This window comes from Rhinolophus sinicus, chromosome 15 (assembly GCF_057876585.1).
Source record: "Rhinolophus sinicus isolate RSI-liver-muscle chromosome 15, RSI-T2T, whole genome shotgun sequence".
NCBI lineage: Eukaryota > Metazoa > Chordata > Mammalia > Chiroptera > Rhinolophidae > Rhinolophus > Rhinolophus sinicus.
In genome coordinates, this window is record NC_142515.1 from 45,437,660 (window position 1) to 45,451,738 (window position 14,079).

The 14,079-nt window shown below is 34.9% G+C and overlaps 1 protein-coding gene across 4 annotated transcripts in view; it reads right to left on the minus strand.

Annotated features, from left to right (window-relative positions):
• Nucleotides 1–14,079, minus strand: part of CTNNA3 (catenin alpha 3) — a 1,445,036-nt gene that overhangs the window by 587,155 nt on the left and 843,802 nt on the right. For all 4 annotated transcript variants that reach the window (XM_019731774.3, XM_074339503.2, XM_074339504.2 and 1 more), the window contains one exon: nt 5,577–5,669. In XM_019731774.3, coding sequence (XP_019587333.3) covers nt 5,577–5,669 — 93 coding nt within the window. The remainder of the gene's footprint in view (nt 1–5,576; nt 5,670–14,079) is intronic.

A 14,079-nucleotide genomic window follows, 5' to 3' on the forward strand; every position in this document is an offset into this window, starting at 1 on the left:
CAGCCCATTTTTCAATTGGGTTGTTTGTTTTTTTGTTGTTGAGTTGTATGAGTTCCTTGTATATTTGTATATTAGCCCCTTATCAGAGGCACTGTTTGCAAAAATCTTCTCCCATTCAGTTGGTGGCCTCTTTATTTTGTCGATGGTTTCTTTTGCTGTGCAGAAGCTTTTAAGTTTCATATAGTCCCATTCATTTATTTTAGCTTTTACTTCCATTGCCTTGGAGCCAAATTCATAAAATGCTCTTTGAACCCAAGGTCCATAAGTTTAGTACCTATATATTTCTTCTATGAAGTTTATTGTGTCAGGTCGTATGCTTAAGTTTTTGATCCATTTTGAATTAATTTTGGTACATGGTGACAGATAGCAGTCCAGTTTCATTCTTTTGCACGTGGCTATCCAATTATCCCAGCACCATTTATTGAAGAGGCTGTCTTTGCTCCATTGTATGTTTTTAGCTTCTTTGTCAAAAATTATCTGTCCATATTTATGTGGTTTTATTTCTGGGTTCTCAATTCTATTCCATTGGTCTATGTGTCTGTTTTTCTGCCAATACCATGCTGTTTTGATTATTGTAGCCCTGTAGTACAAGCTAAAGTCAGGGAGTGTGATACCTCCAGTATTGTTCTTTTTCCTTAAGATTGCTTTGGCTATTCGGGGTCTTTTGTGGTTCCAAACAAATCTGATGATTTTTTGGTTCTATTTCTTTAAAAAATGCCATTGGGATTTTGATGGGGATTGCATTAAATCTGTATATTGCTTTGGGTAATATGGCCATTTTAACTATGTTGATTCTTCCAATCCATGAGCACGGAATGTCTTTCCATTTCTTTGTATCTTCTTCAATTTCTTTCAAAAATGTCTTATAGTTTTCAGTATATAGGTCCTTCAAACACTTGGTTAAGTTTACTCCTAGGTATTTTATTCTTTTTGCTGCAATTGCAAAAGGAATTGTTTTTTTTTTATTTCTTTTTCTGAGATTTCATTGTTAGTATATAGGAAGGCAATGGACTTTTGTGCGTTGATTTTGTAGCCAGCAACTTTACTGTATTCGTTGATCTTTTCTAATAGCTTTTTGGTGGAGTCTTTAGGGTTTTCTATATATAGCATCATGTCATCTGCAAAGAGTGATAATTTAACTTCTTCATTCCCAATTGGGATGCCTTTTATTTCTTTCTCTTGCCTGATTGCTCTGGCAAGGACTTCCAACACTATGTTGAAAAGCAGAGGTGATAGGGGACAGCCCTGTCGTGTTCCTGAACGTAGAGCAAAGGGCTTCAGTTTTTCACCATTAATTATGAGATTAGCTGAGGGCTTGTCATATATGGCCTTTATTATGTTAAGGTATTTTCCTTCTATACCCATTTTATTAAGTGTTTTAGTCATAAATGGATGTTGTATCTTGTCAAATGCTTGTCCTGCATCAATTGATATAATCATATGATTTTTGTCCTTTATTTTGTTTATGTGATGTATCACATTGATGGATTTGAGGATGTTGAACCATCCTTGTGCCCCGGGGATAAACCCCACTTGGTCGTGAAGAATAATCTTTTTAATGCATTGTTGTATTCAATTTGCTAGAATTTTATTTAGGATTTTTGCATCTGTATTCATCAGAGATATTGGTCTGTAGTTTTCTTTTTTTGTGCTGTCCTCACCAAGTTTTGGTATCAGAGTAATGTTGGACTCATAAAATGAGTTAGGGAGTACTGTCTCTTCTTCAATTTTTTGGAAGAGTTTGAGCAGGATTGGTATTAGATCCTCTTTGAAGGTTTGGTAGAATTCACTAGTGAAGCCATCTGGTCCCGGACTTTTGCTTTTGGGAAAGTTTTGGATGACTGATACAATTTCGTTACTGGTTATCGATCTGTTTAGATTTTCCAGTTCTTCATAGTTCAGCCTTGGAAGGCTATCTGATTCTAAGAACTTGTCCATTTTTTCTAGGTTAGTGAATTTAGTGGCATATAGTCCTTCATAGGATTCTTGGACAATCCTTTGTATTTCTGTGGTGTCTGTGATAACTTCCCCTTTTTCATTTCTGATTTTGTTAATTAGTGTCTTCTCTCTTTTTATCTTAGTGAGTCTAGCCAAGGGTTTGTCAATTTTGTTAATCTTTACAAAGAACCAGCTGTTTGTCACATTAATTTTTTCTGTTGCCTTTTTGTTCTCTATTTCATTTAGTTCTGCTCTGATTTTTGTTATTTCATTTCTTCTGCTGACCTTGGGTTTCACTTGTTCTTCTTTTACTAGTTCTTTAAGGTGTAACATGAGGTTATTTATTTGGGATTTTTCTTGTTTCTTGAGATAGGCCTGTAGTGATATAAATTTCCCTCTTAAAACTGCTTTTGCTGCATCCCCCAAATTTTGGTAGGATGTATTTTCATTGTCATTTGTTTCTATGTATCTTTTGATCTCTCCTCTAATATCTTCTTTGACCCAGTCATTCTTTAAAAGTATGTTGTTTAATCTCCATGTATTTGTGTTTTTTCCTGCTTTCTTTTTGCAGTTCATATCCAATTTTAAAGCCTTGTGATCAGAGAATATGCTTGGTATGATTTCAATCTTCTTAAATTTGCTGACGCTGATTTTATGTTCCAATATATGGTCTATCCTTGAGAATGTTCCATGTATACTAGAAAAGAATGTATAGTCTGATGTTTTAGGATGAAGTGCTCTATAAATGTCAATTATGTCCATTACATCTAATGTGTCATTTAGGGCTGCTATTTCGTTATTTATTTTCTGTTTGGATGATCTATCCATAGCTGTCAATGATGTATTTAAGTCCCCCAGTATAATTGTGTTTTGGTCAATTTCTCCCTTTAGTTCTGTTAGTAGTTAGTTGGTATATTTTGGTGCTCCCTGATTGGGGGCATAAATATTGATGACTGTTATGTCTTCTTGTTTTATAGTCCCCTTTACCATTATGAAATGCCCATCTTTGTCTCTTGTTATCTTTTTCATCCTGAAGTCTGTTTCATCTGATATCATTATGGCTGATTTTTTTCTGGGTACCATTTGCTTGAAGTGTCAATTTCCAACCTTTTACTTTGAGTCTATGCTGGTTTTATTTTCTCTCCGACTGCAGCCTTTTTTTTCTCTCTCACATGGTAATGCTGTTTTCTCTGCACTATTCTACCTTCTCACACAATGGGGGGATTCCCTGGGAGACGGGCTTCTCCTCTGTTAGTAGTTCACCTGGGTCACAAGGCTCAGTGTCCGTGTGGGTATGTGGAGAACTTCTGAAGTTCCAAAGCTCTTCCTGCACCAGATTCAGAGCCCGTATGTTTCAGCAGTTCTGTTTACTCCTGCAGGGATCTGCCCAGATAGGTGAGGCCAGGGGCAGGGTGAGTTGTGAGAGGTGTCCCAGAGCAATGGCAGCGACCACCACCACAGCCCGTCCTGCTTCCACAGCTCCCTCCCCTCTGCCAGAACTATTTGTGCTGCGAATCTGTGTCTGCAGTCCACAGTTCTCAGAACAGCAAATATTCTGTTGTTTTGATCTGACACTGCTACTGTTCCGTTTCTAGCACTGGGCAGGTGGGGGTGGGGTGAGCTCTTGGAGGGTAGGGAGGGGGTGGCTAGTCTCAGTGCCTAAGGCTCCGTACTCTGCTCAGCAGTGAGGGCTTAAACCACCGTTTTCAGCCTTCTTCCCTCTGTCTTTTCTCTGAGGTCTCTGCCGTGAGCGTTGGGTTCAGCCGTGTTATATGCTGTTCCCTCAGCCCTGTGGAGCCCTGGTGGAGCCCTAGCAGTCCGAGTTCTTCCCTCTCCCGCAGCTGCGGTAGTTCCGGGAAGCAGCGAGCTGGGAGCACTGAGCTAGGTCTGCGTCCTGCGCCCGAGGGGCTCCGTCTCCGCACTTCTCCCTTCCCTCCTCCACGGCTCGCTCAATTCACCCACCTTTAGGTGCATTCAGTAGTGGACCTCTTCATCTTGCCTGTCTGCTGTGGAGGGAGTCCTTTGAGTGTATGTGTTTAAGTGTGCAATAATGGTAGCATTTCATATTAAGTGGGAAAGAATCAACCATTTAATACATGATTTTTGCCCAATTTTTAGTACTGTAAAAAATAATAATAATAAAATAAAATAGATCCTGATCTCATGTTAGACACAAAAACAAATTTCAGATGAAATAAAGATCTACGTGTTTCAATCCTTTTAAAAGAAAATACGGGAACTATATAACATTTTTGTTGGAAGAATTTCTTAACAAGGCACAAGCCAACAGATATGTGGCACAGGGTAGGTGCTCAATAAATATCTATTGAAGGAATTAAAAGATGGACCGCATATTTACATTAAAGTTCTTAAAATCCTCTATGACAAAATATTATTTTAAAAGTTCAAAGAAAAGCCATAGACAACAGAAGATATTTTGAACAAACCCAAACAATATATTAAAAAAAATTAAAAAAGAAAAAGAAACTCAGCTAAAAATTTGCAAAGGGTTTAAGCAATTCATAGAATTAGAAAGCCAAATGGCTAGTAAACATTTGGAAAAAAATTAAAAAGTTATTTTTAATCAGAAAGTTATAAAGTAAAGCCAATGAGATTCATTTGACACTGTTCAGATTCAAAAAGACATTTCTAAACATGACAGCATCAAGTACGGTCCACAATGTGGAGAAATGAGAACTCTCGTAGACAGCTGAGGAAAGCATAAGTGATTCAATGACTTTAGAGGCCTCACTGCAGTGATCCTGTAGGATCCCATGGAACAGTGACATCAGTGGTGAGATCTCAGTTGCAGATCCTCCAGACTACTTCTCTAGCCAGTTCTTACTTAACATCAACTCCCAAGAAGCAGTCTCACTGTTTCCTCACTATTCTTAGTGATGAAATTGTCAGCAAGGAAAAATCAAGAATTTAACACACACTCCACTTTCAGTAAAATGAGAATCTCGACAGATGTCCAAAGACTTGAAGTCTCTAATCATTCTCACACTTCACATCCTTACAACCTTTGTGGTCCTTATCAGGAAGAAATTATTTCTTGCTTATTTTAAGACAAGGTGATTAAGAGTGCCCTTATGAGTATTCTGACTCATGGATTCACGACTACGAGTCATCTAGAAAATATTCCCTAAAAATGTGTTACTGTTCAAATATAAAAAAAAAACAAAAACAAACAAAACAAAAACAAACAAAGGAACAAAACAAACAACAAAAAACTCCTAAATTGCAGACAAGAAAACATTTCTTGCTTTTTTTTCAAACTCATGCCTTCTTTTGATAAAAGGAAAAAAAAAAGTCCTTCTTTTCATTCTATCTGAGATTTCAAAATAAATAATGACTAAAAATAAATCAAATCTGTTGGACACAAAGCACTGCTTTGATTTTAAACCATCCCTTTCTCTCACAAGATTTTGATATAGACCCTTAGGGAATGTTACAAGAACCAGGTGCTAAGTAAAGAACTAGGTGCTTAGTAAAGAATAAACCGTGACAGTAGGACGAGTCGTCTTCTATGTTTAAAATAAATATTTTAATATCTTTCCATGTTCACGAATTCTGAAGCATTATATATAATTCTTATAGCTAGTTTTGTAGAAGAGACAGTAAGTTAGTTATCATACCTGTGGACACAAGGTTTCCAAGTGATTGGCTGCAATTTTGACAATTTTAATCCCGTCTTCATTTGTTGACATGGAACAAGCAAGATTTGCCACCTTAAATAAAATCCAAAATAATTAAAATGATTTCAGATTATCCAGGAAATGCAGAAATATTTGTTAACCTAGACAAGTAAGCTCACACATTGAAAATCTCAGTGACAAATTCAGCATTCTCATACATGTCACTGGTATTTATTTTATGAATGTATTCAGAGAATTTATTAAAACAAATAACAACAAAGGGCCCTACAAAATTGTTTAAAACAAAAGGAAAGACTGGTGAGTGAATCAGTAAACTCCATACAGTATCTTGGTATCAACATCTAATCCATAATAGCATGCTAACTATTATGGTTTCCTATGGGACTGAAAAAAATTGGATCTATGGACTGAATGCTAATAGGTTCTTGGAATCTCATGTCATTGTGGTTTATTTTAAGCTTATAATTGCTTTATTATTTCCCAGCGGTTTATTATGCCTACTTAAGTTGCATTAAGAGTGACTGTATCTTTATTCATACTTTATTCAGCATCACATATACTACAAAGCTGTACAAATACAAGATTATTAAAGTCTTTTTCCTGTTCCTGATTTTCTATTACTACTTCATGGATACTCTTTGATATTCCAGTAGTCTATTAGATTCAAGCATTAGTGACACTCAAATTCCTTTATATATTATTTCTTTTGAAACTTACACTCTTTTCCAGTGAAATGAATGCTCTTTTAAATAATTACTATTATGTCTAATACCTAAATGCAATGTTTATAAATGCTTTCTTTATACCATGAAAGAGCCATGAGAAAGAGCATGGGATTCTTTTCCTTTCCTTTGACCTTCACTGTTATTCAGCATTTTTCTTGCTACGTAGCAGGTGAGTGTTTGTGTACAAAGATAGTGTTTCCCTTGATCTACAGGTATATGTAATTGTCCTCATCACTGCAAAGAGTTTGCTTTTCTAACAATCACTTTTTTAACATACTTAATGCCCCTGTTAATTATTATATACTTTAACACATAGTTTTTCACTGCTAAAATCTAAAATACGTTCAGTTGCAGAGAAACCACAAATTAGCTCATGAATTAGGAGCAAAGAACAAATATATCTTTGGATGACTATTAGAAGAATACCACAAAATGTTATTGAAATGGATTGATAGTCTTTATTTTTGTTTTTGTTTATAGAATTACTTTTAATATGTCAACAGTGAAACAACTTCTTGGTTTGCATTTACATATGATGAAATAACAGCCATACATGATTTAACTGTGAAAGTGTATTGTTCACTTTATTAATGTACACAGAAATGGCTTCCTTGAAAAGGTCTTTTGTTGGCTTGAAGGTCACAATGCCTCAACTTTCATATCTGACACATAATTAGCACATTTGTGAATTATGTGAAAAGGGCAGCGGTTTCTGTGTCCTTCTCTCCCACCCCTCAAGCCCCACTCACAGAAAGTGAAATGCAGCAGTCTAATTGCTTTAATATGCCCTATCATAATTTGCACTGCACTTGCAGAAAAATATCTCTCCATAAATTTGAGCACTGTTTAGGTACAAATATAAAAATTATCCGTTCATCATTTGGTCAAATCAGAATAATGCCAGTTAATCCTAAATTTAAAAATTTTTTAAACAGTGCCACACATAGACACTCTTTTGCTGTATTTATTCATTTATTTTTAATGTATCTTCTTTCTCTTTTTCTCCCATTTAAAAATTAGCATTTTTGTTCTGAACATTTTTGGCTACCAGGTTTATTGCAAGCCAATTCAGTGACAAACATAACATGGAAATCATTCTAAACACCAAGTCCTGTTTATATTAGCAGATGTAAGCTTCACAAATTCTCACTTGAAAATGCCACACAAATAGAAGTTTTCTACTCAAATTAGTGATCATATTAATACTCTTCTGTCTTCTTCTATTCAGACATACCTGAACTTCTCTTTAGCAGAACTGTTCTATGTCAGAAACTTTCTAGATAATCAAGCAGTACTGCTTCCAGATTAAGGCATGTGGAGTTGTAGTGATACTACCAGTATATACAAACAAATTCAAATTTATAAGGTAGCTAGTATTGTGTGACAAAACAGAAAATGTTACATAATGAAAATAAAATCTCTTTAAAGAATCCATATCCATAATATGAGTGATTTGTAACATATTTTCCAAAGTCACATCAATGTGTAAATGAAAGCCAAATTTCCTCTAATAATAATTATTCCTAAATTCGGTGGGGCTCTTTTGGCAGTCAAGTATGTTCCCAAGTGCTGCATGAAGGCTACTCCATACTAGTCAAAGAAAGCAGCATGAAAAGAAAATGTTTTGTAAAATAGTTTGAGATATTTGGACATCCTACATCTTTCGTGTATCTAACTTTGACAATGTTTTCAAATGTCTGTGTACTGCTTAATTATTCAAGAGATCCTTGTGGAAAGTTTCTGCCCACTAAGGGGAATTAGGGTATAGGGAGGTTTTGGAGATAAACAGATCTGGGTTTGCACCTAATTCCCACAATTAACAAGCTTTCTGACCATGGGCAAGATATTAACTCCTCTAAGCCTGTTTTGTCACCTGTAAACTGGGTATGATAATATATACCTCACTGGGGTGCTTTGAGGATTAAATGAGATAGTGTGTGAAGATGGCCTGACACCTGGTAGCCCTGACCATGTATGAATTTCCTTTCAACTCATCTATCTCTCTACTAACTGGGGGTGAAAAAGAACATTCATTCTCTCAAGAGGTTTTATAGAATTACAACCTTAGGAGTCTAAAGAAATTTAACAAAATGTCTAATCCGAGAGCCACACACTCAAATGTTTCCAGGACTCATGCAGGGAATACAAACATAGAGTCTAAATGTAACTCGGTGCTTGGGGTAGGGTGTCAGGTCCTAAGGTAAACTTAAGTATGTGTGCACTATCTAAAGGTATTAGAAGTCATTAAAACAAGATGAAATAAAAGGAAAATCTTACTGCCTTGATAAAATTAACAGTCTGTTGGCTTACTTTATTTAGTACTCTTTATATATATATATACATTTTTAAAAAATTAAAAAAATTAAAAAAAAATGAATCGTGCTGGGAAAATTGGAAAGCCATGTGCAAAAGAATTAAACTAAACTGCTATCTGTCACCATATACAAAATCAACTCAAATGTTTCAAAGACCTAAACATAAAACCTGAAATAATAAGTTGCATAAAAGAAAGCATAGGTAATAAACTTAAGGACTTTGGGATTAGAGAGGATTTTATGAGTTTGGCCTCAAAGGCAAGGGAAGTAAAAGAATAAATAACTGAATGGGACTATCAAACTAAAATGCTTCTGCACAGCAAAATAAACTGTTAATAAAATAAAGAGGCAAACAACCGAATGGGGGAAGATATTTGCAAACAACGCCTCCGATAAGGGGCTAAAATCCAAAATATATAAAGAACTCACACAATGCAACATCACATGCTCTTTCAAATTCAAGGCCTGGATCAAATATCTCCTCCACAAGTGCTTTTCAGATGTTCAGAATCAGAATTCATACCTCTACCTTATGTACTCCCACAATTACAGCCCACACTTCATTCTTCCTAGACTCACTTATGTATCTTTCAGAGGGTGAGCTGCTGGAGGCTAAAGCTAGAGATGTATTCTTTTTAAAAAACACTTTTAATCAAGCAAAGTACCCTAAAAATATTTAGTCCATAAATAAATAAAAACAATAATTTATCTTTGTCCACCCAGAAACTGAATTACCATGAATAGAAATGATTTTCTATTGTGTCTTAAACTAATATGTTCAATGAATTGTATTTCTTAGAGGCCTTATTCTAACTCCATTTATTCATTGAAGATGTGTTCTTCCTCTGCTCCGTCCTCAATTTAAAAAAAAAAGTTCCTAATTATCTATAATATGAGCATGATGAAAGTAAGTATCATTACTTTAAGTTTTGCAGAAAGAACACTTGAGAAAAGAAAGCCCTCGGGCCATCAGATTTAATTGTCCAGAGTTGATTTCAGCCAGACTGAACGTGTTTACTGGGAACATCAAAATCTGACATATTTGTAGCAAAGATACAAATGAATACAGGGAAACTTTGAGTGAGGCTATATAAACAACATAGCTGAAATCAGTTCTTTATTTTTAATTTGGTATTTGAAAAAGGAGATTTGGATTTCTTTCTAAATTTGGAAGAGAACAAGCGGTCACAAAACTTTGTGAAGAGGCAAGAAGAATGAAAAAAGAGGCATTTGCCCTTTGGACACGTTAGTAAATAGCAAAATTATAAGTCACTGGCCAAATCACTGATAAAAGGAACACCAGAAGTTCTTCAGGTTGATAGGAGATACCCAGAATACCCGGAATTGGACTGATATCTTGAATTTGAGTTGCCATGGAGATATGTAAGTAGACATATCCAATAGCTAGTTAGCTGTGTGATTAGGAGTGGCTTGCAGTGGATATTAATTAGGAAGTCACTAACTTAGCAGTGGTAATTGGATATGATTGCATAGGGAGCAAATATTCTTAGGAAAGTACCTAAGACACCAATATTTATTAGGAAGACAGAAGAGGATAACTCTACGATGAGTCTTAGCAAAGGTGGCCAGAGATAGAGAAGATAACCCACAATACTCTAATGTCGTAGAGGCTCAGAGAAGAGGAAATTTCAAGAAGGTAGTCTCACAAATCAAGTACTGAGAGGTCAAGTAAGTACTGAGAGGTCAGGAAATTATCCATTGATTTAGCCACACGGAGGGCCATACTTAGAGCGCTTGAGGGGAGTGGTGATGGTCAGACTAGCCTCATGTGGACTGAGGACTGTGTAAGTGGTGAAGTAACCCCATGCGTCTTGTGACCCAAAGCAGAGAAGTAGAGGCGGCCTGCACAAGATTCACTCTCTCATTCTCATATCTATCCATTTCTTTTGATTTCACCTCTCAAATATCTCTTGTATCATCTACTCTTCTTGCTCCGCATCCAAGTCAAATTGATTGTCATTTTTATTTATTTATTTTTGGTTTTTGTGACAAGTCCTAGCTTTTATTCCCAATCACTGTGCCTTCTCTAAAATATATTTACCATACTACAACTGACAAATTACTTTTACTATAAATTTGACTCTCCTATTGTTATCTCCCCATCCCCATATCATATTGCCTTCCTTAAAAGGTCCTACATTGTCTGATCCAAACTTATACATAATTATTTTTCTTTCTTTGCTTCAGATATCAACCTACTTTCAGATATCCATGCTTCCTTCTGTCACAGGACATTGGCACATGTTGTTTTCTTAGCCTGGAATGTTCCCCTTCTCTTTAGTCACTGCCATCCTGATACTACTTAGACATGCTTAACTGATATCCATCATATCTCTGCTCAAGAGTAATTCCTTGGAAAAGTTTTCACCACTACTGCAATCCCCTACCCACCTCTGAGACCCTCCTTCACCCAAGTCAGACTTTTTCCTTCAGAGCATGATTCTCAACTTGTAATTAAACATTCACTGAGGAGATTATTTGATCAGTGACCATTTCTTCTATTTATAAGAGCAGGAGTCTCACCTCTGTTTGCTCATTAGTGGGCCTTCAGTTTCTTTACCTGATATATGGTAGCCAAACAATAAATAATTCTTCAGTGAATGCATAAGTACATAAATTAGTATGCTTAAGAATGCATCATCCCTAAAAAGAGAAAGAAAAACGGAGTGGAGACAGCAACAGAAATTCAGGACAAGAGAGAAAGAGGAAAAAAAATGTCCCTTTGAAAGCATTTGCAACATTCCACAAAGGCTTAGAAAGCTGGACTTCAAAAAGTTATCACACTTTTCGTCTTGTCTGGTCATCGTACTTAACAAAGCCTGGGGGGACAGCTTCTTTCAAGTTTTACTTTCACTTAAGATATTCCCAATTTAACTGAATAGCTCTCAATTTTGCTTTTAATGAATTTAATTTTAATCATGTAAAATAAATGTTCAAAGGGCCCAAGCTAGCTGCCACATGCTGGTAAGGATGGCAGATGGAAAGAAGTGCAGTAACGTCCATCAACAAACTCAAGAACTTTAGTGTTTCCTGAAGAACATAATGGAATGCATTCTTTGTTTCCAGGAAAGCCTAGCTCAGAGGCCTGGGACTGAGTCTGAGAAACACAGCAGGAGGTTTGTGATCTCTCAGATTTGGCATCCAAGTAACCTCTGTCTAAGCAAGACAACTCTTCAATTTCTCCTGGTGAAAGAGTGCTGACCTGCTGCTCCTTGTAGTGACAAGAAATGACCATGAATTATGAGTTTTGTAGAATATTTAACTAATAGAATTGTGCTATAACAATTGCATGGCAAGGTGCAGGGAAAAAATTTCACCAAGAAACAAATATTGATTATGCACCTATTATGTGGGCTGGGAACTGCCAGGGAAATCAAAGAGAGTGGAACCAAATCTCAAGAAACACACAATCTATTTAAGGGGACATATGAGAGAGTCAGAGAATAAAACTAGTTTCTAAGTACAATGGGAAGCTGGAGTAGGTGACCCTCACAGAAGAAACTGTACGGTCGTCAGGGTGTTTCATGGAAACAAATTATTACCAAGGAACTTCATATTTTCTTGGACTTTGCATCTAAAGCTTCCTCCCAAATTTTATGAACCTTAAACTACACAATCCTTTCTCTGATATTAGTTTTGCTAATGTAATCATTTGCTTCTGCCTTTGGTTATCCATCTATAAATAAGATAAGGAGATCACTTGATTTCTAGGCCCCTGGTAGTTGAATAATTTTATTTTACTGTTATGTAACTTGATAACGAAATTGTACAGGAATTAGACAGGGGATAGAGCTATCAGGCAATTTGGTTATTAATTTAAACATAAAATGTCTAAATAAAATATTAGCAAATTAAATTTAACCATGTAATAAAAGAATAATAATACAGCAAGACAGTGTAGTTTATCCCAGAAATAAACTAAAGGCTCATGATTGGGAAATCTAGTAATGAAATTCCTTGTTTTACTGTATTTCAACAGATGTTAGAAAAGCATTTCATAATAGTTTTATGCCTATTCTTATTAAAGCGAAGCAAGCTACACAAAAAAGCAAAAGAAAACCAAACAAAATTAGTGAATGAGTAGAAGGAATCACTCTTAACCTGAAACAGGTCCAATACCAGAAACTTACAGTGAATATCCTGCTCAAAAGTCAAGATTAAGATAAGCATTCCCACTGTCACTGAGGTTAATCAATGTTTTACTCAAAAATCTAGTCAGTATAAATGAACCTAAAAAATAAATGTGATATATAGATGATGTATTACAGAATTGTATATTTGAAACCTATGTAACTCTACTAACCATTGTTACCCCAATAAACTCTCTCTCTCTCTCTCTCTCTCTCTCTCTCTCTCTCTATATATATATATATATATATATATATATATATCTATATATATAGATATATATATATATATCTATATATATAGATATATATATATATATAGATAGATATATGATAGCTACAAATACTGTAAAGAAAGAGCAAATATTTATATTCTCAGGTGACAACATGTAAGATAATTATCTGAAAAGCTGTTATTACTACTGAGTATTAAGTAATACGGCTTAATATAAGATGAATAATATATATTACTTTCCTATACATCAACTAGCATTAAACTAAAAATTTTAATGACACAATTTTGCTGCAATAATAGCAACTACAGTTATAAATTTCACAGTATAAATTTTGTAGTATAAATTTCATATCCTTATTAAGAAATAGGTACAACTACATTTTATATATGCATATCTTTGTGTGTATATGTATTAAATTTTACTTAGTGACATAAGCAAATAACTGAATAAATGAGGAGATATCATATTCTTGGATGGGAATACTCAATATTATAAAATAAAATGTCAACTTTTATTAAATCTGTTTATTAATTTAATTGATCTAAATTGAGCTTAGGTTAATTTTAATGTACATATGAAAGATTAACAAAGATGACTCACAGAAAAGAAAAATGAAGAAGAAAGAGTATGAGTGAGTAATTGAAACACACAGAAATTTAGTGTTTTTCAGAGCAATGGGAAAAATATAAAGGTGATGACTCAACTGGAGACTACTTGGTGGGGAGTGGGGTGAGTTCAATGTATCTGAAAAGAATGACATATATGATTGCATAAACATTTTTAAATTTGAAAATAATGAAAACCTAAAAAGTCAAAATGCCAAAGATGGACAAAAGCATTTGCTATATATAATAACCCCCAAAATATTATTATCCAGAAAGTATAAATAGCTTCTAAACATCAATAAGGAAAAAAAGCCATTAAAAAATGGACAAGATATTTGAACAAATACTTCATATATGAAATATAATGAATGATAAACATATGAAAACATTCCCAACCTACCTCTTGATCTGCTAATCAGGAAATGCAACTAAAACAAGATTTGCTTTTCATAT